Source organism: Martes martes (genome assembly GCF_963455335.1).
Source record: "Martes martes genome assembly, chromosome: 10".
Classification (NCBI taxonomy): Eukaryota; Metazoa; Chordata; class Mammalia; order Carnivora; family Mustelidae; genus Martes; species Martes martes.
The window spans coordinates 43,754,406-43,779,235 of record NC_137898.1 but is presented as its reverse complement, the minus strand read 5'-3'; the positions used below and the strand labels follow the sequence as shown (position 1 = coordinate 43,779,235).

The following is a 24,830-nucleotide window of genomic DNA, read 5'->3' as shown; positions in this document are numbered from 1 at the left end:
TCTGCACTGACTCCCTGAGAGATCCTGGGTATGACCTTCTACCCTGTCACAGCCTTGGTTCAGGGCTCTGGACATTCCTGGCCTCTGACACTGGGATGCTCTGACCCCAGGCCCTCTCTTGGCCTTTCTCAAATCATCTAGCCCTGAGTGAGGAACTGCTGTGTTCTGGGCACTGTGGAGGAAAGCAAATGAGCAGCAGCCCCAGGGGAGCTGAAAGTCCGTTTCGGGGAAAGAGATGAGCTATAGTGAAGGCGGGGGAGGGATACTCTGATCCAATGTGGTTCTTCCTGCAGGAGAGGGAGGAGGGTGAATCCTGGACCTCTATGGCTAGTGCAAACACCGAGGCCTTCTGAGAGAGAAGAAGGGGTTAGACGTCTGGCTAGAAGGAAGAGAAGGTTTGCAGAGGTCTCTTTCTGGTGTCTCCCCATCGTGGTATCTCCTAGCCAAATGTGTGCAATGTGGATGTGGGTGTGTTTGTGTGTGTGTTCATCTCTCTGTGTCCATCTTTTTCTCTTCTTTCTGGGAGTCCCCATTTCTCTGTTTTATCACCTCTTTGGATTGGGGCAGAGCTTTCTGAGAGCCTGTGTCCTGGCCAATCTGAATGTGGTGAGACTGAGCTGCATCAGGTCGGACTTCCTCCTGGTATAAGGGCCCTCTCTTTGTTTTATCTCTGCCGCTGTGTCTGCCCCAACTCTGCCTCTCTCTCTCTTTCTGCTCTTGTCCTTCTCCCATCCCTCATGTCATGCTCTGCCCCTCGCCCTTTCCAAACTTCTCCACTCCTCCAAACCTTTCCCTACCACACACAGATTTCCCTGGGCTGGGATTTCCCTGGCCAAGTGAGGAGAGAGATGTCTAAGGCACAGCTTTGTCCTCAGGCTCATAGCTGTGTCTGTAGGTCAGTGTAGAGGGACAGCTGTCTGCACAGTTAGCAAGTGCCGACAGGTAAATAAGAGCCTCCTGTCTTCTTAATTAAATCGCCCTTTGCCCAGGCAGCCCTGTGTTCGATTGGGCTGGGCTGGGATCAATAAGCTTCTTTCCTGGTGCGGCCAACCCTGGAGCTGGGCCTGACCTCCCCAGCCCTGCTCAGGCCCACCTGCCTTCTTCCCCAAAAGCCTGAGAGCCCTGGGAGGGCAAGATGTCTTGTACCCGTGTGCCTGGGACAGAGTGTGAAACAAGAAAGGAGTAAAAGAGTGATTGAGTAAACTGAGGCACTGGCAGCAAACATGGGCCAGAAAGGCTTGGAGGCCCACACTGTAACCCCCCCATCCCCAAGATCAACTGTGAAGCTGTGGGAATCATAGCAGGAGCTGCTCCCATCCAGCTCCCTGCCCCAACAACAGCTTACAGCCCAGGGAAGCTGAAGCCCAGTTGGGAGAGGGGTGATGTCAGTGTTCAGGACAACTAGGAGCAGTTGCTCCTTCTGACCTCTAAAGTCAGAATACCCCTTTCATAGGGGATCGCCACCTAGGGATCCAGAGCTAGTGTGGGAGGATCAGTGAGCTGGGATCAGTATGGCAGAGTCTGTGGCCCTCAATGGGAGACTAGGGTCAGCCTGGAGTTGTGAAGGGCCCAAGGTGAGTAAGGGGTCGAGAGGCAATCACAAGGTTCCAGGCTTATTGGGTTGTTAGGAGGGCTTAGAGGACAGGGTTCGTTGTGTGTTGTGTGTTTGAAGGATGTTATTTTGGAGTCCATTCAAGAGGAACCTCTGACAGGATCACGGGGGCTCCAGGTTCTGCAGAAAAGGTCGGTATTAAAGGTTGCTTGGAGCCGCCAATACTGGTCCAGGTCAAGGCGTCTCTGATAGCGGTCGGGGTCGTCACATTTCACTAGGGGATCGGAAAGTCCCTTGTTTGGAAGGACAGGGACGCGTGCTGACGCCCTTGTAACCTCAGTCTGACCCGGGGGGCGCAGGCCTTAGACGTCTCCCGGAGCCCCCGCCCATCGAGTGGCGTTTCCCCAGGGCGGAACGTCGGCGGGTCCCCCAGGAGAGCAGGATCCACGCGGGGCGGGCGCCCCCAGCGCCGGGGTTGAGGGAGGCCGGCTCCGCGCCCGGCTGGGAGGGGGGCGCGGAATCGGGGCTTTTTAGGACCCAGCGCGGCGCCTCCCTCCGGGGGCGAGTGCGGCTGCGCGCGCCGTGTGCTTGTGTCCGGAGAGCGGCGGGCTGGACGCGGACCGCGCGAGCGAGCAAGCGAGCAAGCGAGCCTAGCAGCAGCCCGGGCGGCAGCAGCGTCGCGGCGGCGGCGGCCGCTCCGCGCCTCGCCTCCCCGGCCTCGCCGGCTTAGCCGGCCTCGCCTCGCCGCGCCTGGACCCGCCACCCCCGCCTCCCGGTCGCGACCGCCGCAGCCCCCTCGCCTTGACCGGCACCTCAACCGCCTTCCCGAAGCCGGGCGCGAAGCGCGGGGCGCAGAGGCACCGGAGCCAGTGCCCACCGGCCTCGCAGACCGAGCCCAGCCCGGAGAACCCGTGCCCGGCCCCGCGCAGCTCCGCCACAGCCCGGGAGCTGTCCCTTCAGCACCGCCGCCGGAGCCTGAGCGTAGCCCCGCTGAAGCCCAGCTCGAGGCGGAGCGCGCACCGAGCGCGGCGCTCCGCGGCCGCCGCACCGAGCAGCGCCCCGGGTGCCCCTGCCCAGGGGGCCCGCCATCTCCTCCAAGAGGCGGGGAGAAGGAGCGAGGAGGGCGGGCGGGCAGGCAGGCGCGCCCGCCGCCGGGGGGAGCAGGCAGCCAGGCAAGGAGAGAGGGAGGGGGCCGGAGCCTGCCCTGCGCCCGGAGCTGCAGCCCGGCCACGCAGGGAAGAAGGCAGCGGTCATCCATCTCCCCAGCGCCGAGAGCGCGCTGCGGCGACCACCGCACAGCCGAGCGCGAATTTCCCGGCCCCCTCTCCTCCCCTCCCCCTTCCGGGGGCTGATCTATCTGTCCGGCCTTTGGAGCAGCTGACCTTCCCCCAAAAAAGCTTTGTGTCAATTTCTTCATTTTCCCGCTGAGATGGGGACGGGAGCCCGGCCCCCCAACCCTCTTTTCCCTCCTCCCGGGGCTTGCCGCTGAGCGCCGTCCCTCTTCCTCCCTTCCTCCTCCCTTTCTTCCTCCCTTCTTTCCTCCTCTGCCTCCTCCGCAGCCGGACCAGCTCCCTCCCCACATCTGGCGCCTAGAGACCCCTGGGATCCCGCGCACACTCCCTCGGACCAGCACCCGACAGAAAGCGCCCCGAGGGGCTTGGGTCGCTCTTGGGGTGGCCAGAGCTACCATCCTCTGTACCCCCCGACGGCTGGGGGGAGGGGGGAGGAGGCCCCGCGCCCCCCTCCCCGGCGCCAACTCCCCCTGGCGGCCGCTCCCATGGGTGTCGCTGGGCCGCGCCATGCCTAAGGGGGCGCCGCGATGGGCCAAGGGGACGAAAGCGAGCGCATCGTGATCAACGTGGGCGGCACGCGCCACCAGACGTACCGCTCGACGCTGCGCACGCTGCCCGGCACGCGGCTCGCCTGGCTGGCGGAGCCCGACGCCCACAGCCATTTCGACTATGACCCGCGCGCCGACGAGTTCTTTTTCGACCGCCACCCAGGCGTCTTCGCGCACATCCTGAACTACTACCGCACTGGCAAGTTGCACTGCCCCGCCGACGTGTGCGGGCCACTCTATGAGGAGGAGCTGGCCTTCTGGGGCATCGACGAGACCGACGTGGAGCCCTGCTGCTGGATGACTTACCGCCAGCATCGCGACGCAGAGGAGGCGCTCGATAGCTTTGGCGGCGCACCCCTTGACAACAGCGCCGACGACGCGGACGCCGACGGCCCCGGCGACTCAGGCGACGGTGAGGACGAGCTGGAGATGACCAAGCGCCTGGCGCTTAGCGACTCCCCGGACGGCCGGCCGGGCGGCTTCTGGCGCCGCTGGCAGCCGCGCATCTGGGCGCTCTTCGAGGACCCCTACTCCTCCCGCTACGCGCGGGTAAGTGACAATCTCTCCATCAAAAGAGCGGAGCCTGGTGGGGAAGGCAGGGTCCTCTGCCTCCCTGGGGCGGGGGTGGATTCCAGAACTGGCGCTTATAGAGTCAGAACTGAAAGGAGTGTGTGTGTGTGTGTGTGTGTGTGTGTACATAGGAGACCGTGTATAAGAGGGAGGATAAAAAAGAGGGTGCTCTTCGAGGGTGACTAGTTTTGTAGGTATGGAAGGTCTGCGTCTGTATTTCCAAATTTAATACGTCTGAGTGAGTACAAATGGGTGTTTGTGTGTATGAGTAGATTGTGTGTGCATATTTATGTAAGTATGGTGGTGTCTATTTGGGTGGGTCAGATATTAGTGGGAAGGAGAGAACATGTGTGTATGTTTGAGTGTGCAGGAGTGCCTGTGCATGCATGTCTGTGTCTTTGCCGATGTACACTGGGAAGATGTGAGCTGCCCTTTAGATTTTGTTCTGGGGAGAGGAGCTGGGAGCCCTTCCTCCCTCCCAGGGAAAGGCATCTGGAGCCAGTCAGGGCCTATAGAGGAGGGCCTGGCCTGGTCCGATGCTTGAGGCAGACCACCCCTCCCCAGGGAACAACCTCGGTCTGTTGTGAAGAGATGGTCAAGGGGGAATCTTTATGGCTAATTAATAGCTTGGTAGTGGGTATGGATGGGCCTGGGCTGTGGAGAGGGTGACGTGGCCCCTCAGACCTGCTTCTGGGAACACCGCCTGTCCTTCTTCATCAAAAGGGGCAGCGGTTTGGAGGGGGCCACTAGGCTTATGCCTGTGCTGCCTCTGGGACCTGTCAGGAGCTGAGTGGGGGCTTCTAAAAGGGAGCCTGCAGGAAGGTGTGTGAGAGGTGGGCGTGTCTTCATCGGCCACTCCCCTTTCTGGATAGCAGCGGGTTGCTGGAGAGCAAGGGCACCCTGCTGCTGACCTTGGCCTCTCAGAGGCTTCTCTGGATTAGTTTCTTCCTTTGTAAAATGGGAGAGGGGGTCTGGTGAAATCTAAGGGTCTTTATTTGCTTCACTGAGCTGAAAAGGGAAACACTGGTAGCAGCCACCCACCCTGGAGGAGACGCCCCTTGCATTCCCTGGGTTCTGTGAGGTCTGAATGGAGCCTAAAGCATGAGGGGGAAGGTCTGAGATGGGAATTTAAAGCAGAGACCCCCCCCCAAACCCCTACCAGGCAAACCACTGCTCTTTTTTACTGCTCCACATCCCTTCCCTCCTGCCCCCAGGAGCCAAGGTGGGGAGGATGGGGCAGGGGAGGGGGCAGGATCAGTGCTGAAGGCTAGTGGGGGAAGGGGACTTGGGGGACACTGATGTGTCCCAGGGAGAAAAGGGCTGTGTTTAGGCAAAGGCCTGGTAGATCTGTGATGTTTTAGCATGTGAAGGAGGGAGAAGCAGGACAGAGTCTTATACGCTAAATCCTAGAACAGATGTGTGTGTTGGGGGGGTGGTTGGGGAGAGAACCAAGCCCCTCATTTTGCCACTGAAGACCCTACACAAGGTCACTCAGGGAGCTAGAAGCGAAGCAGGACTAGAACCCAGGTCTCCTGGGACCCCATCTTTCCCTGAGCTGGCTGCCAGCTCCCTGCCATTCCCAGAACGGACAGGACCCTCAGAGGTCTACCCTCCCCTCTCCTCTCCTGACAGAGGCCACCACAGCCAGGGGATTATGTAACTGGAGGCTGTGGCTGAGCTGTGGGGAGGGGCAGGAGAGGGGGACTGGGAGGTTGAACCAGTACGTGCTGGGGCTGGGGGCATGCTGGCAAAGGCCTGGGTTACAGCAGCCACCCATTCAGCCTGCATTTGACCTTGGACAGCATCTCACCAGCACCACCACCCTCCTCAGCCCAGGAAGGAAGGAGAAGGCCCAACTTCCTCATTGTCCTTTCGCCCACCTGGCTCCCCAGTAAGAGGCTGGATACCCCCACCCCAACGTTGGACTCAGCTTTCAGGTTCTGGGCTGTGCTCCTGACTTTCAGGATAGGCAGGGGCACATCAGGGGCCTCTTCCACCCCATCACCGTCCATCCTCTTCCACTTGACGTTCCTAGGCCATGGGGTGGCCTTCACCCAATGCAGATAAATGGACTGGTTAGTGCGGTTTGGGGTCTTATTGGTGTTTGAAACCTTACAGAAACGTCCGGATTGTCTCAAGTGTTCACTGAAGAGCAGACTCTAGGCGAAGGGCTGGAGTGTCTTGGGGAGGTGGAGGTGGGTTAGAAGCCCCCCACCGTCTGTGCCACCACCTTCTCTCCCCAGGAGACTCATAGAGTCATTTTAACTCCTTTGAGTGACATCTGAGGACACTGAGGCCCACAGAGGAGGGACCTGCCCAAGGGCACTCAGGAACTGAGGGCAGAGCCTGGATTAGAACCCAGGCTTCCTGCTGCACGCCGGGCTGGCCTAGCTGCATTGCGCTGCCTCTCTGCGGCTCATCTGCGCAGGGAGCAGCCGGCTGCCTGCCCTTCCTCCCCCTCTGTCTCTGCTCTGCCGCTGCTGTCACCTTTGTTTACCCCTCCCCCCTCCTCACACGGGTGGGTCAGGATTTAAATTTGTATTCTAGATGCTAGACCAGAATCCTGGATGTGTGCGACATTGCATGTACGTGTGGAAGAATAGCTGTACGTGTGTGAGAGAGACTCTGTGTAAGAGGGATTTTCTGTGGGTGTGAGAGACGCTTCATACGTGTGAGAAAGGCTGGATAAGAATAAAAACATGTGTGAGAGAGACTGTGGGAGTAGGGTGTGTGTGCATGTGCCCCTGTGCACGTGTGTGTGGTATATGTGTGCTTGTGGTGAGACTCTGTGAGAGAGATTCTGTGAGTCTCTGTACCAGAAATCCTGTGTGAATGTGAGAGAGGCAGGTTCCATGTGTTTGGAGATGGACTTTGTGTGTGAGAACGAGACAGCGTGGGAGACAGCGCGTACATAAGAAAGAGAGGGAGACTGTATGTGTAAGAGAAATGCCGGGTGTGTGTGAGAAACTTGAGGTGAGTGTGTCCCTGTGTGAGCGTATGGCTGTGTGTGGCGAGTGTGACATCGCACATGTGAAGCTCTGCCTGTGAGGCCGTGTGTGTGTGTGTGTGTGCGCGTGCGTGTGTAAGGCTGTGTGCATGAGAACATCTGTGCATGAGGCCATACATGGTGTGGGGGACCCTGCGTGTGGCTCGGACTGTGTGTTTGAGGCTCTGGGTGTCAGTGTGCTGTGGGTGCTTGTTTGTGACAGAGATCCTGTGTTGCCCAGATGTGGGTGTGCCTTGGGGAGGATGAAACTCCACACCAGCTTCCTGCTTGCTCCCTTGATCTCCTGGTCCTCCAGAGCTGCCTTAGTGAGCGGTTTTCCTCCTCATGCCTGTCCTCGGTTGAAATACTGCTCTAGCCCAGGCCAGTGGTGGGCGCGTGGATCAGACAGATAGTGAGGCCACCCTTTCCCAGGCCTTCTTGCTGGCCCTGGAAGGTAAGGGCTGTTTGGCTGGAGCGGGAGGTCCCATCTGACCCCTTGAGGGGTGACAGTGTGAGCTAGAGCAGCCGGTTTCCTGGGTCCCCTCTCCTATACTTTCCTGGCTGAGGGGGTGAGGGGTGGGGAGGTGAGCTGGCACAGGATGGGGTGAAGTGTGGACACACACAAGCAGAGGATGATGGTGACACTCTGTGGTAAGGGCTGTGAGGGGGCTTTCCTGGGCTCTGAGAGGACGCACAGTCCCAGAGGAGGCAATGCTAGGGTAAGCTTTAGGGGGCAGGTTGGAATTAGCCAGGCAGATGGCAGGGGATGGCAATCCTGGCACGCAAAGCCATGAGGGTGTGGGAGCAGGCACGGCTGTTGGCAAAGCCTGGGGCAGCCCTGCCTTCAATCCTGTCCTTCTCTCTGTCTTGGCTTTTATCTGAGATTTGCATGTTTTCATCAGGAACATTGTTCTGTGTCAGGTCAGGGCTAATGATGGTCCTTGTTCCGTAGGCCAGAGTGTATCCTTAGTATGTGGTGTGTACATGTGTGTGTGTCATGAGATCTGTCCCCCTTTCAAGTGACAGTCATTTGACCTTCCAAATGACAAGGAAGTGCCAGTGGCTCCCAAGCTGGGGAAGCCCCACCAGCCCACTGCCCACCTCCCCTCTGATGCTGGCTCTCTGTCTCTCTGCCTTGTCCCCTGCTCTTTGGGACCCAAGGCAGCCCTAACTTCTCCTCAGCTCCCTGGGAAGGAAATGCACTTGGTGACTGGAGTAAAGAGAGCAAGAGACTTCTGTTCCTCCCTTGGGTCTTAGCTGACACAGGGCTCTTGGAGTCTTGGTGAGAGGCGGAGGGAGAGAGCTGTTATCAGGGACTTCTGAGAGAGCCCCCCACCTCAGAGTCTGCCAGGGCCCCACCTCTACTCATGGTAACATGTGAAGGAGACCGTGAGCAGTGGAGAAGGGGCTGCTGGATTACCCTCCCTGCTGCCACCCCGTGTGCCCCCCACCACAGTGTGTCTGTCCCCCACTTGCTGTTTTTCTCCTTCTTATGATGCTTTTATAGGTGTCCTTGTGACTCTGGGTGGTACCACCCCCCGCCCTAGCTCCCTTGTCAGTAGAGAAAAACCACAAACCAGTGTCTCCCCATCCCAGTCTCTCAGCCCCTTCACCTCTAAAATTCGCCCTATGATTGAGTTAATGAAAGAGTCATTGAGGTGGTGTATGGAGAGCCCCCTGTCACAGGGCCTCACGTGCAGTAAGTGCTCAGTAAATGTTGGTTGCTATTATCACTCCGATTATCCGTCTTATCCTTCCCCTACAGGGCTATCTAGAGTCCACCCTTTGCCCTCCATCTCCACGTGCACTGTTCTGGTGCAAGCCACCATTGTTCCCCTCAGACCTACCCCTCCGGCGGCTCCCAGCTGTTCCCCTGCCTTCAGCTCCCGGCCCCTCCAGTTCATTCTCTACTTGGCCACCACAGAGAGAGGTCTCTTTAACTCATGAATCTGTCAGTCTATTCCCTTGCCTGTTTAAAACCCTTTGGTGCTTCCCTGGACCATACTTTGGGCTCTCCAGTCCTACCTGCCTCCTCAGTCTCCTCTGGCCTGGCTCTCTCTGTGGCTCACTGAGCTGCAGCTACCCTGGCCTCATTTCAGGTTCTTGCCTGGGCCAGGGCCTTTGCACATGTTGTTCCCTGGGGAGCATTCTTTCCTCCTGGTCTGCACTTCTTTATCCTTCACACCCTGCTTGAAACATTGTTCCTTGGTGATGCCTTCCCAGACCCCACACCCTGGGTCAGGGTTGAGAGTCCTTCCTTTCCTTCAGAGAAGCTATCTGGTATGTAATAAAATGTTCATTAGCAGCTTTACTTGATTCAAGTTTGCGTCTTGCTCCAGACTCTAAGCTTCCTATAAACTCAGTATAATAGGAGCTACTATTAGGACAAAATGAGGAAGTTGTGACCCGAGAGGGGCCACATGTGAGCAGATGTGGGGCTGGTTCAGAAAGCCAGATCTCTAACTCCCAACTCTGTGGCCTGAGAGCCCTCAGGCACCTTTGCCATGCCTCAAGGAGTGTCTAGAGTCCTGTGCCCTGGAGGCAGGTGTCTGTGCTCCTTGACTGTGGGCAGGAGGCCTGCTATCTGCCAGAAGCTTTGGGAAGACTGGTAGGCGGTTGTCTTAGAGGTGGGGTGGGGGCGGAGTCTGGAGGGGACTCATTTCAGGGCCCGCTGCTTAGGCCAGGGATCTTGGGGCCTCCCAAGACAGCTGAATATAGTGCTATGGCTATTCTGAGCGGTCCCATGACCAGTGTGCTCACTCTGGACTAAAAGGTCAGGGCCTTGAGCCGCTCCCTCCCATCAACCCCTAGACTAGCCACCGGCCTGAGCTTCCCTTCCCTAGAGACAGGGTCCGAGGAAAAGGGGACTCTTGGCTGCCCAGGCCTGATTCATGGAGACCCCTTGGGCGGGAGGGACCACCTTCCACATGCATGAGGGCTGTTGGAGATGGATGCTCCTGGGCCACCTCTAGTCACTACCCTCATCTGGTGGAGGAGAAGCAGACTCAGAGAGGGGAAGACACTTGCCCAAAATGACACAGGGAATTAGTGAAACTCAAACTCTCATTCGAAGCCTCTGGGCCCAGGGCCTGGCCATTTGCATCTCTTTTGGCTCTCAGTTTTAACAGAGCACCAGTTAACAGAGCACCAGGTACTACCTGCACATGCTGTTCTCTTACTTACCCCCATTATTTCCTCCCCTGAGGGAGGGGGATGAAGCCTTGAACGGCCCTCCCACCCCCCTTCTCCAGGCCCCCCGTAACCCCCACCCAGGACTCAGCACAGCTGGTTCAGATGTTTGCAGGTCATTTAACCCAGAGTTGTCCTAAATTCCGTTCTTACCATCCTCCTAGCAGGATTTTTCTAGAACCCCTTTCCTTTCTTGAATCATAATACTAACGGCTGCTATTTACGAAAGCATTTACTATGTATCCTTCATAAGGGCTTCATTTCCATATTCTCATTTAATTCTCACAAAAGTGCCATGGAACTGTATCATTATCATCACGCCAATGTCACAGATGAGGCTGCTGAGGCTCAAAGAGGTGAGTAACCTACCCAAGGTCACTCAGCTCCCGAGCGGGAGAGCCAGCCCTCGGACCTGGGCTGCCGGCACCGGAACTCTGTCTGGAACCACTGCTCAGGACTGCCTCCCACTGCCATTCCAGGATAGTGGGGTCTCTGGCCCAGGCTAGGGTTTCCGTCTCCTTCCCCTCCTCCCCCAGCAAACACTCATTCTTCACAACCTGTCTGGGATTCCTGCTCATCAAGTTGTGGGCCCTGAACTTGGGTAGGTAAGGGTCCAGCCTCATGGGCTAAGACGTGCTCTGGCAGTCCCGAGGGAGAGGGTCTTCTGAAGGTGCCGTATTGCCCCCGACTAACCGTGCAGGCCCTGGGGCTCCATATGCCTACAGGAGAGCGGCAGAGGGCTCAGGGAAGGTCCAAAGCTGTCCTGCACAAGGTGGTAGATACTTGGGGGAAGCCAGGGGTAATGCTGGCTCCCCCTTAGTGTGGCATTCGAGGCCTTCTGCGCTGGAACCCGGACATGAGCTGCTCCCTTCTGCCAGCCTCCTCCCAGGCCTCCTCATCTCCAGCCCTCATTCCAACCTCCGGGTTTTTGCTCACCTCTTTCCCTTTCTCGGTGTCTCTTCTAGATTTGCTGAATGTGACAACCCATTCCACAAGGCCCCTAACACTTACCCTGGCTGCTCCTGCCCTAGCTGACCACTCTGGGGAGCGAGGGTTGGGCATGGAGTCGCCAGGCTTGCACGATTTGAGCTGGAGGACAGTGGGGGCACTTCTGGAGGCCTGTGCTAGACCAGGTGGGCCCTCGGGATCAAGGACCAGGTGCATGGAGAGATGAGGCCACAGACAGTTGCCCCGTTGTGGGCATCAGGCAACTAAGCCAGAGCAAGGTCTGTAGCCGAGCCATTAAACCAGGCCAGGCTCCCCTGGGCCAATCCCAGCACCCCCTCAGGCTGCAGGGTGGGCCTCTGTCAAGTACAAAGGTCATTCCAAGTGACCAAGTCCCTCCCCAGTTCTGACATTCCAGGAGCTTAAGAATTCTGGGCTTCAGGTTTCCAGAGTTGCTGTGGATGCCAAGTTAGTCCTTCCCTATCTCTCCATCCACATCTTCAGCCCTGCCCCTCTCTAGGACACATTTGAGCTCTCCTGCCAAGGGCCCTGACACCAAGCAGGGAGGAGCCCCAGGGAAGGGCTCTGAAGAGCTTCCTCCTTTCCTCCTACATTCATTCAGGCTCTCTCCACCTGCTCTCATTCATTCCTTCAAGGCACAGGAATCACGCCCTGCCTGGGCTTGCCACTGTGACTGCTGTGACCCTTCCCTGGCTCTCCCAGCCACTCCTGGGCATAAATGTGTGGGTCCCACCTCCTCAACGTGTGCTTTGCTCAGGCCCAGCAGGTGGCACCTGTTTGCCCTCTTCTGCAGGCCGTTCCCTTGGCCTTGTGCCCTGTGGGAGCTGCAGAGAGCTGCATTCAGAGAGGAAATGCTGCGGCCGCCTGCAGGGGCTTGGGCCAAGCAGGGCAGCTGGCTTCGATGGGGCAGGGGGCGCTGTGGGGCAGTGAGCTCCCTCTGTGCCAGGTGGGGCTGGCCCTGGGCAAGGCTCTCGGCAGCGGTTGCTCTGGGGGCTGCAGGGGTGCTTATGGGGGCATTCCCACCTGTGACTGACTCTCACAGGCTGCTTCCAAAAGGTCAGGCTCCTGGGCTCTGTCCCTCGAGAATGATTCCTGGATCTGGGGGCCGGGGTGCTCGGGATGCTGGCTCCACTCTCGGGCGAGGGAGACTCTGCACTGGGGGCTGTGGACATAGGGGCTCTTGCCAGTTGGCGTGGTCCTCTGACCAACAGCACCGACGTCACCTGGGCACAGGGTAGAAATGAAGAGTTTCAGGCCCTACCGGAGACCTCCAGAGTCAGGACCTTCATGTTAACAAGATCCCCAGATGAATCATACACACCCTCGGTTCTGAGAAGTGCTGAGGCGGCAGCCATTCCCAGTTGAGAGGAAGTATCAGGACACCGGGAAGCCTGAATGGGTGTGTGCAGGGTGGCAGAGCTTCAAGAGGGGTGATTCTGATCTTTCCTTGTGCCCAAGAAGTTGGCACCAGGGTGACGGGCCTGGGGATGAGGCCCAGGCCAGCAAGTTCTCAGACCAAAGCCCTTGGCACCATCCTTGAGTCCTTCCTTTCTCTCATGCATCAGCAAATCCTGTTGTCTCCATGTTGAAAGCATCCCAGAACCCAAGTGTGTCACATCACCTCCACCACTAGGTCCCTAGTTGAAGCCGCCCTCTTCTCTACCCTGGATTACTGGGAACTGTCCCCCCTCCGGATCCTTCTCCACATGCAGCCTGGGCCATCCTGGGTAAAATGCTGGTCAGACCAAGCCACCTCTGTGCTCTGCTAACCCCAGCTTCTGATCTCACTCAGGGAGGAGCCCAAGTCCTCCTCAGTGTTCGGGGGCTCCACATGAGCTCCTGGCCCCTACCATCTCCCTTCTGCTCTCCTGCCTCTCTCCCACTTCTCATTCTGGCCTCTGTGGTTTTCCACCAATACAGTGTTTGTGCCTCTGCCTCAGGACCCTTACTCTTGCTGTTCCCTCCACCTGGAGCATCCCCCTCCCCCTCACTCCCGCACCTGCTTCAGGTCTGGCTCGGATGTCATCTGCTCAGCTCAACCTCCTGCCGTTCCATGCTCTCCTGTTTCTTCCTTTGCATCAACACCATCTAGCTGTATTTTACTTATTTACCTCATTTACCGTCTGTTTCTTTCACTAGAAGAACCTAGAACAGGACCTGGCATGTAGTGGGTGTTAAATAAATATTTATTGAGAGGATGGATAAGGAGACCAGAGTTCAAGACCTAGGTCAGACACCACACCCTGGAGCCTGTTCCCGGCTGACCCCCTTCTTCCTTGCCTCACCCAGGGACGCAGTGCCTCCATCCCCGAGCCTACAGCAGTGACAGAGAGATAGAGACTAAGGCAGTGCTGGGGCCTCGGAGTGTCCTGGTCAGGGCTGGGGGGGTGGGGGGAGGCAAGCAGCAGCCAGGACAGGTCCCACCTGCCACTGTCACCACCCAGGGCCACATGAGGCTTTTCCCATCCCTCCCCCTTCACCTCAGCAAACTCCTTTTTCACTCCGCCTCAGCCCAGTGAGCCCCTGGCCCGCCCCCCACAACCAGAGCTCAGAGGCTAAGGAACTAGTTTCCTGAACCAGGACTCACGAGCTCTCACACAAGGACACACGTGTTGCAGGGACAGTGTTCCCAGGTCCAGGTGGTCCGACCAAATGCCCAAGTGTCACTTCTCTTGCGACTCCTCCTGGAGGCCAGCCAGGCTCTTTTGCTGTCCCTCCCCATCTTCCTCCCCATCCACCTCCTTCTGTTCCCTCTCCCTTCTGTCACCCCCTTCTCTCTATGAGTTACTGGCTGTCAACACAGACTCTTCCCCTTGAAAGCCTAAGGATGCTTTTTGTCCCAAGGTCCCCGGCTAGGAGTCCCAGTCACATGTTCAGCTGAAAGTGGATGGGCCTCGAGGCCCCACTTGACAGTGTGACCTGGAGCCCAGTCTCTCCTAAGAGTGTGTCCTCTGGAGCCAGGAGGCCTGCATTCATGTCCCGGCCCCAGCAATTCCCAGCTGTGTGACCTTGGACAAGTTCCCTAACCTGTCTGTACCTCGAGAGGGATATTAATAGTGCCTGACTCATAGGGAAGGGGAGAGGCCTGAATGTGTTAAGCACTTAGCCCAGAACCCGAAACATAATAAGTTCTTAATTATCGTAGTTTCCATTATTGTCTTTTCGCCGGCGCTTGGCTCTAGAAGACCCAGACCATCAGCTGTTCTCTGTCTGCTTCCTTCTTTCGGAAACTGACTCCCCTTTCAAATAACTCTCTAGGGGTCACCTCACCTACCTTGGCCCTGGGGGGCTCCCGCTTCTGGAGTCTGTCTCCCAGGGGCCAGATTTCAGGGGCATCATCTTGGCAGGGCCTGGATTCTGTCTTGCTTTCTGTCACAAAGCTGCTGGGCATCATGGACAGACCACGGCCCCTCTGATCCTCAGTGCCCCCACTGGTCGGTGAGGGCCACTGGTCCCTGCTCTGCCTCCTTGTCCCAGTGTAGTGGGCGATGAGGGAGATGAAAGACGGAAGTTGTGCCGCAGAGTAGGGGGGCGGGGGGGCCTCTGACATCTGTGGTGGAGATCCAAGCACAGGCACCTGAGATGCTGACAGAACCACCAGTGTGGAGGGGGCTGGCAGGCAGGGGACCAGGTATCCCAGCTTCGGGCCTCAACATGCCTAACTTTACAGGAGATGGACAGTAAGCACTGGCTGCAAGGGGCCGGGGCTCCTGCGGGTGCCAGGGGCTGGTGCCCTCTTGGGCTGGCCTGCCCCGCCAGGCCGACGCCTGGCTGGGTGGGGACGAGCTAATATTAGCTGGGGCAGCCCCAGACAGCTGAGCTCAGGGGGCCTCGGAGCTTCACTGGGCCCAGGCTTAGATGTAGCTCCGGCCTGGGCCACAGCCGCCAAAGGAAGCTTTCTCAAGCCTGCGTACGGCCTTGGGTGCCCCTTCAACCCTGGCCGGGTCCAGACCTTCCCCAGACCTAGCCTGGCAGCTCTGCTCCTGCTTCACTCTGGCTCCGGGCCTGCGCACAAGCCCCTGGCCCCCTGCCCATGGTGTGCCCCCACCTTACCTCTTTCCTTCTCCATCCACAGTGCGAAGGGCCTTCTCGCCCTACACCCCTACTCTACACTAAGGATGCTCTCTGGCACAGCCAGGGGCTGCTGTTAGCATTCATTTGTTCCTTCATTCAGTCAACGTAATTATTGAGTGCCTCCTTACTCGGGGGCAGGCACTGTTTTAGAAGCTAGGAATAGAGTAAAGAACAAAATGGTCAGAAATCGCTGCCCTCAAGAAGCTTACATTCTAGCGTGGGGAGAATAAGAAATAAATGGACACATGAATATAAAGTGTGTTGGATGGTGGGGAGTGTCGTGGAGATACGTCACAGAGGGTAGGGCCCAGGAAGTGCTGGGGGGTGGGGAGGATTTTAACCAGCGTGGCAGGAAACGCCTCCCTGAGCAGGTGATGTTTCAGCAAAGACTTGAAAGCGGTGAGGGAAGGAGACATGTGACATCTGGGGAACGGGGGTCATGAGACATGCCGAAGTCCTGAGCGGACGACGCATGTGCCTAGGACTGAAGACCCCGTGGAAGGCCAGTATCCAGGGCCGGGCTCAGAGAGCTGAGAGACTGTGGGAGGTCAGAAAGAGAAGAGCAGAGCTCCCCACAGCCCCAGTGTGCTCTTGGCGGCAGGGTCTTGCCCCGTGGGCTCTCTGGGTGTGCTAGCCTGGTGCTTGGTGGTGTTTATGTCTCCACCGTTGTCCTCTTCCCTCCCCTTTCCTCCCCTCCCATGGCCTCAGGGGCTGCACAGTCCTCACATCTAGGAAGCTGGGCCTCAGGGAGGGGGCTCTTGCCTCACCACAGTGGCGACCCTCCGTCTTTTCCCTAAAGGCCAACTGTGCCAGTCAGGGTGAGGTGGTGGGGCCACACAGGGCTGCCACCAGGCTGTGGGGATGTGGTCCTCTCAGGGGCTCTGGGGCTGGAGAGAAGTTGGTGTGGGAGCAGAGGGAAAGGGCCCTTCCAGACCAGAGTCTTTCAGCAATTTTCATTCTCACAGCCCCCCACGGCTGCTTACCTGCTTCTCACTCGGTCAGACTTTGAGAAGATGGTCAATATAGTGTTCACCGGCCAGACTGGAGCAGACTGCTGAAGTCCAAACTTGGCTCCGGTGATTATTAGCTGTGTGACCTCTGTAAGCCTCAGCCATCTCAGCCGTAAAGGGGGGATACCAAGAGTTCCCACTTCAAGGGGCTGCCATGAGAACCCAACGAGATAAGGTCCAGAAAGCCGGTTCGCGCGGTACATGGCCCAACGCAGGTGTTCCAGTCATGCCTGATCATTCTCACCGTTCGGCACGTGAGGCATCTTTCTAGGAGGTCCCGCAGACACTGGCCTCTCCCTCCAGGGGATTTGGAGAACATGAAACGAATGTCTAGAAGGGGTTGCTGTAACCAGGAGGCTTTGCTGGCTCCGCAGGGACCTTCTCTGCCCATGAGGATGGTAGAGCAGGGAAGTGTGACTCCCTTGGGTCTTGTCACCAGGGCAGGACTCTGAAGTATTTTAGACCACAGCCTCCTACCAGGGCCAACATCTTACCACTTAAAGATTAATGTTTTATACTCAGCCTCAGGGGTTCTCTTAGCAGCTGTGAGGAACACAGTCACCCACTGGGCCACCTGGAGCCACCAGAGTCCCAGGATGAGGGCAGGGCTCTTGGCGGCATACATGACAGGCGCCTGCTGAGGGCCAGGTCCAGGTGGTGTGCTTCTCCCCATATTGCCACGGGAGCTCCCACCTGGGCGCCCAAGCAGCCCACACGCCCGGAGCATGGTCCTTGTCTTGGTGGGTGGGGGGGGCTTTGTTATCTCATCCATAAACTGTGCATAATGGTGTCACTTACCTCTCAGGGGAGCTGGGCGAATCCACCAAGCAGAGGCAGAAAGATAATTCGTGAGGAAGAAAATATGGTTCAAAGCAGGGCCATGTGTGCCGGAGACCGCTGTCTCAAGGGCAGGGGAAGGGTGAGGAGGGAACGGGTAGAGGCGAGAGCACAGGCCTCAGTGTGGGCTTAGGCAGGTGGCATCTGGCCAAGCCTCTTTGCTCCTGGTGGGGGTGAGCTTCGGAGAGCAGAGCCTGAAGCATTGTGCCTAGCACATGAGACACGCTTACCTACCAGGGGCACCACTGAACCTGTTCCTGGGTTCAGGTGCCCTGGGAGAGCTGGCATGCTGAGGGCCTGGCTAAGCCACAGAGACAAGGAAGCGAGCTGTGGAAGCTTCGTCCGGTGGCCCCACAGCCTCAGGGGCACGAACCACTGTCACCAATGATGTATTTAGCAGCACAAAGGTTAGAAATGCCGGGCACTGGCTTCTCTTCTAGGCAGCAGGAACCATGTCTCCTGAGGCCTGGCTGTCACCAAGCAGATTTTTTTTTTTTTCCGTCTGGCAATCTGGGGACCTGAGTAAAAGTCTCAGAGTAAGGAATTGCTGTGGTTTGTACCTGTTGGACAAGTCTTTCCATGCCCATGGCCTTCCTGAACTCTGTTGTGCTACCCTGGGAAAATCCCACCCAACATGTCTTTCCAGACCACCCACCCTTGGCCTCCAGGTACATTCACCATTTCCCTAGCTGCTCCCCTGTGTCCTGCCTTTGCCTGTTCTGTTCCTTCTTGAACAGTCTGCTCTGCCAGAGAACTTCTCCTGCCCTTGTTCGAGCTGCCCTATTGAGGTTTCCTGTCTCCCCAGCTCAGCTACAGCCTCTTCGAGGAGGAGGGTCAGCTCAGGGAATGATGGTTCCTGTTACATAATATGGAATCAATAAATCCTTGCTAAAGTGACATACTTCACCACAGCCCTCTCAGGTGGAAGGATGAGATAGTATCCGCATTTCATTGATGAAGGAACAACTGGCCCAGAGAGATTAATTTATTTGCATGGACCATCTAGTTAGTAAGTGGTGGAAGACGGCCTAGATCCCCAGGTCATCTTTGGGCGATTGAGAAGACCAGTTACAGCAGTGCTATGTTCCTTCCCATTCTATTATGCTAAAGTTGTCAAGAATGAGGTGCTTGGATGGTCAGATGGGTGATAGGCAAGTGGACGAAAGAATGGATAAAAGGAGGGGTCCATGGATGGAGATGAATGGGTAGAAGGAAGAAAGTATGAATGGACACCCTGCTGGGTGGGCACCTTGGCGGATGGGTGCTCAAATCAATGGTTGTAAGGATGGATGGAGGGATACTGTTCTAGTCGCTTGGCTTCAAGGCGGGAAAGGAAGTCTCACCTCTCATTCAAAGAAAGTATCCCAGAGGAGAGGACTGGGAAGCTGAAGACTTCAGGGTGGAAGGCAGGGTAGAGAAACCTAGCCCCTGAGCAGAGAAATTAGGTTTGCAGATGCAGGGGTGGACGGTTCTTGGAGCGAGGGAGCTTGGAACTGGGGGCCAAGACTGATCCAGGAGACCACCCCATACTCAAAGGTGAGAGGTTCTGATCAAGCAGCTGCAAGACAGGCTGGAAAGAAATTGCACTCAGAGCCCCATGACAGGGAAGCCTTGGGGTCCAGGGTTTTCTGGATGCCCTGCAGCCACTGGAAGGCAGACAGCGAGTGGCAGGGGCTCTGAGCCCCAGGCTGCACGGAGCATACCTCTGATTTCGGTCTGTCCTGGGGTCGGGAGGCCACTCCTCCTCCCTAGGTCCCCAGCCTCAGTGAGCAAGTCCCTCCAATAGCACCAGGAGGCTGTGTAAAAGGGGACAGTGCCGCTCTCCTGGCTGGGGCAGGGACCCTCCTGAGTCCCCTGGCTCGGGAACTCCCAGACACATCGTCTGCCCCTGCTTCTTGTCATCAGTCCCCAGGGTCTAGACATGAGCTCTGAGGCTTTCATTTTATTTACTCAGCAAGGGCCGGTAGAGGGACCACAGACATGGGCGGCAGGGTCTGGAGGCTTAGAGGATGCTAGCCTACAGCAGATCCTTCCAGCTGGAGCTGAGGACATCCATTTGCACGATGCATGGAGCTGTGAGCTCCAGGCTCCCTCCCAAAGCCCAGAGCATTCCCCAGTGCCAAGCTGCACCCCCTCCACACATACACTGGCCCCAGCGATCTCCCTGGGAAACCAGGTCCCAATGAGAGTGCCTGGTGTGCCGCTAACCACTCATTACAGTCACGGCTGCAGCTAAGTATAGCTCCAGCACACACAAGACCAAGACAACAAGGGGAAGGCTTTCCATAAAAAAGCCCCACAGGCGAACACACAAACATCTGCACATACGTGCTCCCCATGCTCGCGCGTGCCAACGGCCCTAGTTGGTCACAGACCTGTACCTGCACCAACACAAAGTTTCACTCCCTCCCTCAGGCTTTCATTCCATGAATGGGTGTTGAGGGGTTGGGAGAGTGGTGGAGAGCCTGCGTTCTGCAGTCAGACAAAGCTCAGACAAAGCTGGGTTTCCAGTTCCAACTCCATCACCTCCCAGGTTCCTGATCATGGGCAGCCTAGCCTCTCTATGCCTCAGTTTCCCTCCCTACAAAAATGGGGTGATCACCACAGTGCAGAACTCAGAGTTGGTCAGGGTCAGTAAGATGTGTGAGTGCTTAGGATGGGTCTGGCTCAGGGAAAGGGTCAGCACATGGTAGATGTCTGTATCCTCACTCCTGAGTGAGGGTGCCCAGCTCTGTGCTGGGAGCTTTATTTAAAGCTGTTGTTTCTGGAGGTGGTTGTGAAAAACGGTGCCTGGTGTATTATAGGCACTCAGTGAATACTGGATGATTGAATGAATGAACAAACCACTGAAAGCTGCATGGATGGATGGTCGGATGTCCCCGGAGCTCTCTCCTCTGAGGAGGCCTCCACCCTCACTCGTCTCTCGGCCAGGCTGTGTCTCCAGTAGGATCTAGGTATTCTTGTGGGTAACATAGGGATCCTAGGGGTAGAGGAGGAGCTCCAGGGGGTCTGGGCGCACCCCCGCCCCATTTTGCAGATGGGGGAACGGCCGCACCATGGGCAGTGCCCAGTCCTGCTTGGACAGACAGAGTAGACACGCAGCAGCAGGCAGGGGCCTGGCGACAGGCGGGCAGGCACTGGGGCCCCTGGGCTGGCACTAGGCAAGGCTCTGCTTGCCGGGAAGGGGCTGGAATTCTGTCCCGCCTAGATAGGAGGTAGGAAACCAGCTTCAGGGTTTAAGGGTACTGTCACCGTTCCCAGCCTTTGAATAGGCCGGCAGCTAAACTGCCTGGGCCATCTCCTCCCATCGCACCTCCTCAAAAAGAAAGTGACATTTCCTGGTGCTTTTTTTAAGCCCAGGCTGGCTGGGCCCGGCCCCAGGCGTGGGGTGGGGAGGGGGCGGGTGGCACTGGGAGTCACATAACCTGAGTCTCTCCTCACCTTGCGTGATCTCAAGGCCCTGGGAATAGACAAGGTCTCATCTCCTTGCCATGTGCCCCCGATGCCAGTGGCCACACTCCAGGACTGGCATGCAGGTTTTGAATTCCACATCCCCATGCCAGGGATGCCCCCAAGGCAGGCCTCGAGCTGTTACACTCCATAATGAATGTCTTCGGCCGGCCGGCCTGCTGGGGGTGAACAGGAACTTTCACGCCTTCGTGTCCACTGTCCTGACTCATTCATATTCACGGCCGGTGGGCACCCAGGTCTTTTTTGGCTTTGCCCACTGTCAAGAGAGGAACATGGTTGTGCCCGCTGCCGGGGTAGGCATGAGTCTGCTGTCAATGAGTGTCCCCGTTGCCGGTGTAGACATGGATCTGCTCTCAATCTCTCTGCCCACCGCCAGTGTAACAAACAGCCTCTGTGGAGATGAGGCTGATGAGGACAGAGCCAGATGATCAGTGACCAGATGAGTCACAGCTGCATAGACAAAGATTATCCTTGCACCAGTGTCCACATACATCTGCTGTAAGTGTGGTCAGTGCCGGTGTAAGCACGAGTCTGAAGTCAGTGTCTGTGTACCTCGCCAGTGTAGACACCGGCGCTGTGTCAGTGAATCAGGGACAGTGCACGCTGCCCGTGCAGAGGAGGGGACGTGGGCGCCAGAGGAAGTGAACCCCTAAGGAGGATGAAAGGGGTAAACTTCGCTCTGTTCATTGCATAGATAGAAGGATTGAGACAAGCAGACATGGGCATATATCCATGACCTTCTCACAGAAGGGAGGCCGTCCTGGTGCTTAGCTGTGCTCCTGGTCCCCGAGAAAGGGGCCCCTTTTTCCCTACTAGTGTGTGGCACATGGCTGGGCCTGACAGCAGGGCCAGCCCCCATCCCCAGATCTGGCCCCTTAACGGTACTTACATTCTAAGGTGGAAGAGAGGCCAAGGGCAAATACCAGAAGTAAGGAAGTCAGATGGTGGAAAGTACCAGCACTCACGCAGCTGGCCCCTCGGACGGGCTGAATGTGGCCCGCTGTAAGTTACACATCAGTAAAGCTGGGGAGGTCCATGATGCTCTGTGCTGTGAGGGGAAGGAGAGGAAGGAAGCTCGGATCGGAGAGGGGTGCTCGTTGAGAGTTAAGCCCCAGGAGGTGCCGAGGGAATGAGCTGTGAGGATACCTGGGGAAGGGCATCTGGCCGGGGGGAACAGCCAGTGCGGGGGCCCTAAGGCAGGCGTATGTCTGGCATGTTTCGAGAACATGTTTGAGGAGGCGGGTGTGGCTGAAACAAGCGAAGGGGACAGCAGCAGGAGAGGAGCTTGGCGGGGTGGCGGGGGGCGGGGGGGGTACTGTGGGACCAGATCACGCAGGGGCCGCATGGAACGGGAGGACCTTGGCTCCTCCTCTGAGAGAAACGGGGAGCCTGTGCAAGGGTTCTGAGCAGAGAAAGGACACCGGCAGATTTCTATGTTAAAAGGATCATCTCGCTGGTCTGTTGCGAATAGTTCTCGAGCACCAGGAATTGTGACAGCTGGGAGACCAGTGAAGGGGCTCTTACTGTGATCGGGGGGTGGGGGGGGAATGATTGATCCTGCCAGGGATGGAGGTAGTAAGGGTAGTGCTGGGCAGGCGGGTCAGACTCTGGATTTGTTTCAAACTTCGTAGGTGGCCTTTCCTTACGGATTAAATTCGAGGTAGGGCAGGAACGTCCAGAAGGTTGGAGCTGCTGCTTCATGGGCTGGAGAGGTGTGGTCAGTGGAGGCTCTGCGGGAGCTCAGGGGGCACGTCAAGTTGGGGACAGCGCTATCAGACCTCCCCCTGGAGATGCTAAGGAGTCGGATGCCGAAGTCCTGAGTTCAGGAGAAAGGCTGAGCTGCAGGGAGACATCTGGGAGTGTTCGGTGATATTTGAATGGGTGATGGTATTTAAGGCTGGAAACTAGGTGACTCGCTAAGGGAATGCATGTAGATGGCGGAGAAGACTAAGGTTCTAGGGCACCCTGATCGCTCGAGGCAGGGGAAGAGGTTGGCAAAGGACATCAAGAAGGAGCAGCCAGTGAGGTAGGGAGAAAATCAAGAGAAAGCTGGAGCCTAGGAACGTGACATAAAGGGGGGGCGTATGGGCAATTTCAGATGTTGCTGACGGTCAAGGGATGGGAGGACTGGAAATTGCTCCTTTTCTTTCTGCCTAAATTGCTCTTCCTTGCAACCTGTATTCCCCCTTGTTGGTTCTTACCCACTCTTCCAACCTCTGCACAATTGTCACTTCCGCCCAGAAACCACTTGAACCTCAAGACGTGTTGTTAAAGTCCCATCAGATGCCTTGTGCTTTCCCCTGAAAGCCCTTATCACCTCATACAGGTACATATTTGCTTGTATGTTTCCTTGATACATGTCAGCCTCCCCTACCAGAGGTCATGACAGTTTTTGTTCACTCTGTGCCCTGCACAGCCCGGGGATAAGGCATAAATATTCACCGGAGAGAGAGCAGGTGGGCAGCCAACTGTGGTCCCACCTGCACTGTGTCCACTGCCCTCCCTGAGCTGTCCCTCTTGGGGCCATCTTTTTATTCCCCTCTCCACGACACATGCATATGTCTACACACAAGCACACCCTGTTGGGAGTCAAGACCACTAACTTGATGCGGAAATACAAGTGGGCCCTGGGAGCAATTTCCCATTAGATTCCTAGTGGGAGATGATGGAGCTGCGGACCTCAGTTTTCTCTTCTGTCTAATGGGGACAATCAAGACTGTCCTGCTGATGGCACAGCTGTTGATGTGTGTGTGTGTGTGTGAGAGAGAGAGAGAGAGAGATGTGATTCAAAATGTGAAGATTATTGTAGTGTCGACAGCTGTACCCCATGTCATCATAATGGGAAGACTAATGTCCTCCTCCCAGCCTACCTAGATGGACATGGAAGAGATTTATAAGTGGAAGCCCCGGGGTTGGGTGGTTTTAGAGTCAGAGATACCTGGATTCTGCTTTTAAGCTCTGTGGGTTTTGGTGTTTTGGCACATGTCTTTACCACTCTGAGCCTCAATTTTTTTTTTTTTATCTACAAAATAGAGGAAATGACCTCTGCCTCTGAGAAGTTTTTAAGGATAAATGAGATCACGTTGGTAATAGCGATCATTATTACTTCATAGCAGAGCACAGTGGGGCTCAACAAAGCTAAACACTCCAGCCACTGAGATGATTGTGGGAATCCGAAAGGGTAACTTACGTGTGTGATCCATTCAGCCACACACAGTGAGCACTTAACCAAATCAGACTCTGAAGCAGGGGAGCTGGCCCAGGAGAGGGAATGTGGCGGAGGCCAGGGAAGGCCTGGCCTGCAGGAGGGACAGCTCAGCGGTGGGTCCGGAGGCCCATCTGCCTGTGTGGACAGGGCTGTCACAGGGAAAAGGAGCAGGTGTGTTCCAATGACCCCAGAGGGCAGAACTGGGATTGTTGGGAGAAAGGCGGGGAGATTGACTTAAACACAAAATCAATGCATACCTCTAGAGCTGTCCAAAGCCAGGATGAGTGGTCTTGGAAGGTTCCCATCACTGGTGGTCACCATCAGAGACATCTGCCTCAGGGTTACTGAAATGCCCACATGGGAGGCCTGTATCTCCTAGATGGGGCACCTTCCTACTCACTTCCTTATCTAGGAGCCTCAGTCACATAGTTCTTATTACCGTCTGTGACACCAAAAGGTTTGAGGCACATAAGACACACTTATAACAGAATCCTTAGAAATAAAGAAGAAAGGAAAACATGGGAGTGGTATAATAAAGAGAAGAAATAGCGATGCCTTGCACTTGGGTGAAAGATGAGTTCAGACTTGAGCATCAAATGTCACTGAGCTCCCTGGCAGCCAGAGCAAAAGAGGAATTCTGAAGGGTTCCATCACTCATCACTCACGAACAGAAAAGTCAGCAAGTGCAGCAGAGACAGAGAAACATGGTTCTGAACTCTGAAACAGAACAATTTCCTGCATGGAATACTGGTGTTTCTCCGAGTTTAACATGCTAATGGGTGAGGATATATGTGTCTGGTCTCCTGGAGGGACTCTCAGGTCACAGGAGTTGGCAGGATGTCGGCTTCTGGTGGGACCTTCTAGGGCCCTGACAGCCAGCCCTCCAGGCATGGGGGACTCAAGGGGCACTCGGGGACAGCATGGCCCTGCTTCCCTAAAGCACACAAGCCTGTGTACCTCGCTGGGGCTGTCTAAGGTCCACATCAAGCCAGAGCAGCCAGGTCTGGCTCTCGGGCACAGCTAGGCTGACTAGCACTGTGGATATAGTGGGTGGGGGGCTGGGTTGCCCACGGGAGGCCTGGAGAGCAGGCCTTCGAACCAGGCTGGGACTGATGGCACGGCAGAGG

The 24,830-nt window shown here is 56.7% G+C and overlaps 1 protein-coding gene across 1 annotated transcript in view; it reads left to right on the top strand.

Moving 5' to 3' along the window:
- Nucleotides 1-3,371: 3,371 nt before the first annotated feature.
- KCNC1 (potassium voltage-gated channel subfamily C member 1) overlaps nt 3,372-24,830 on the top strand; it is a gene marked incomplete at both ends in the record, with an annotated part of 42,561 nt that continues 21,102 nt past the window's right edge. The window contains one exon of the mRNA XM_080817677.1: nt 3,372-3,941. Within this exon, the coding sequence (XP_080673803.1) occupies nt 3,372-3,941 (570 nt within the window). The remainder of the gene's footprint in view (nt 3,942-24,830) is intronic.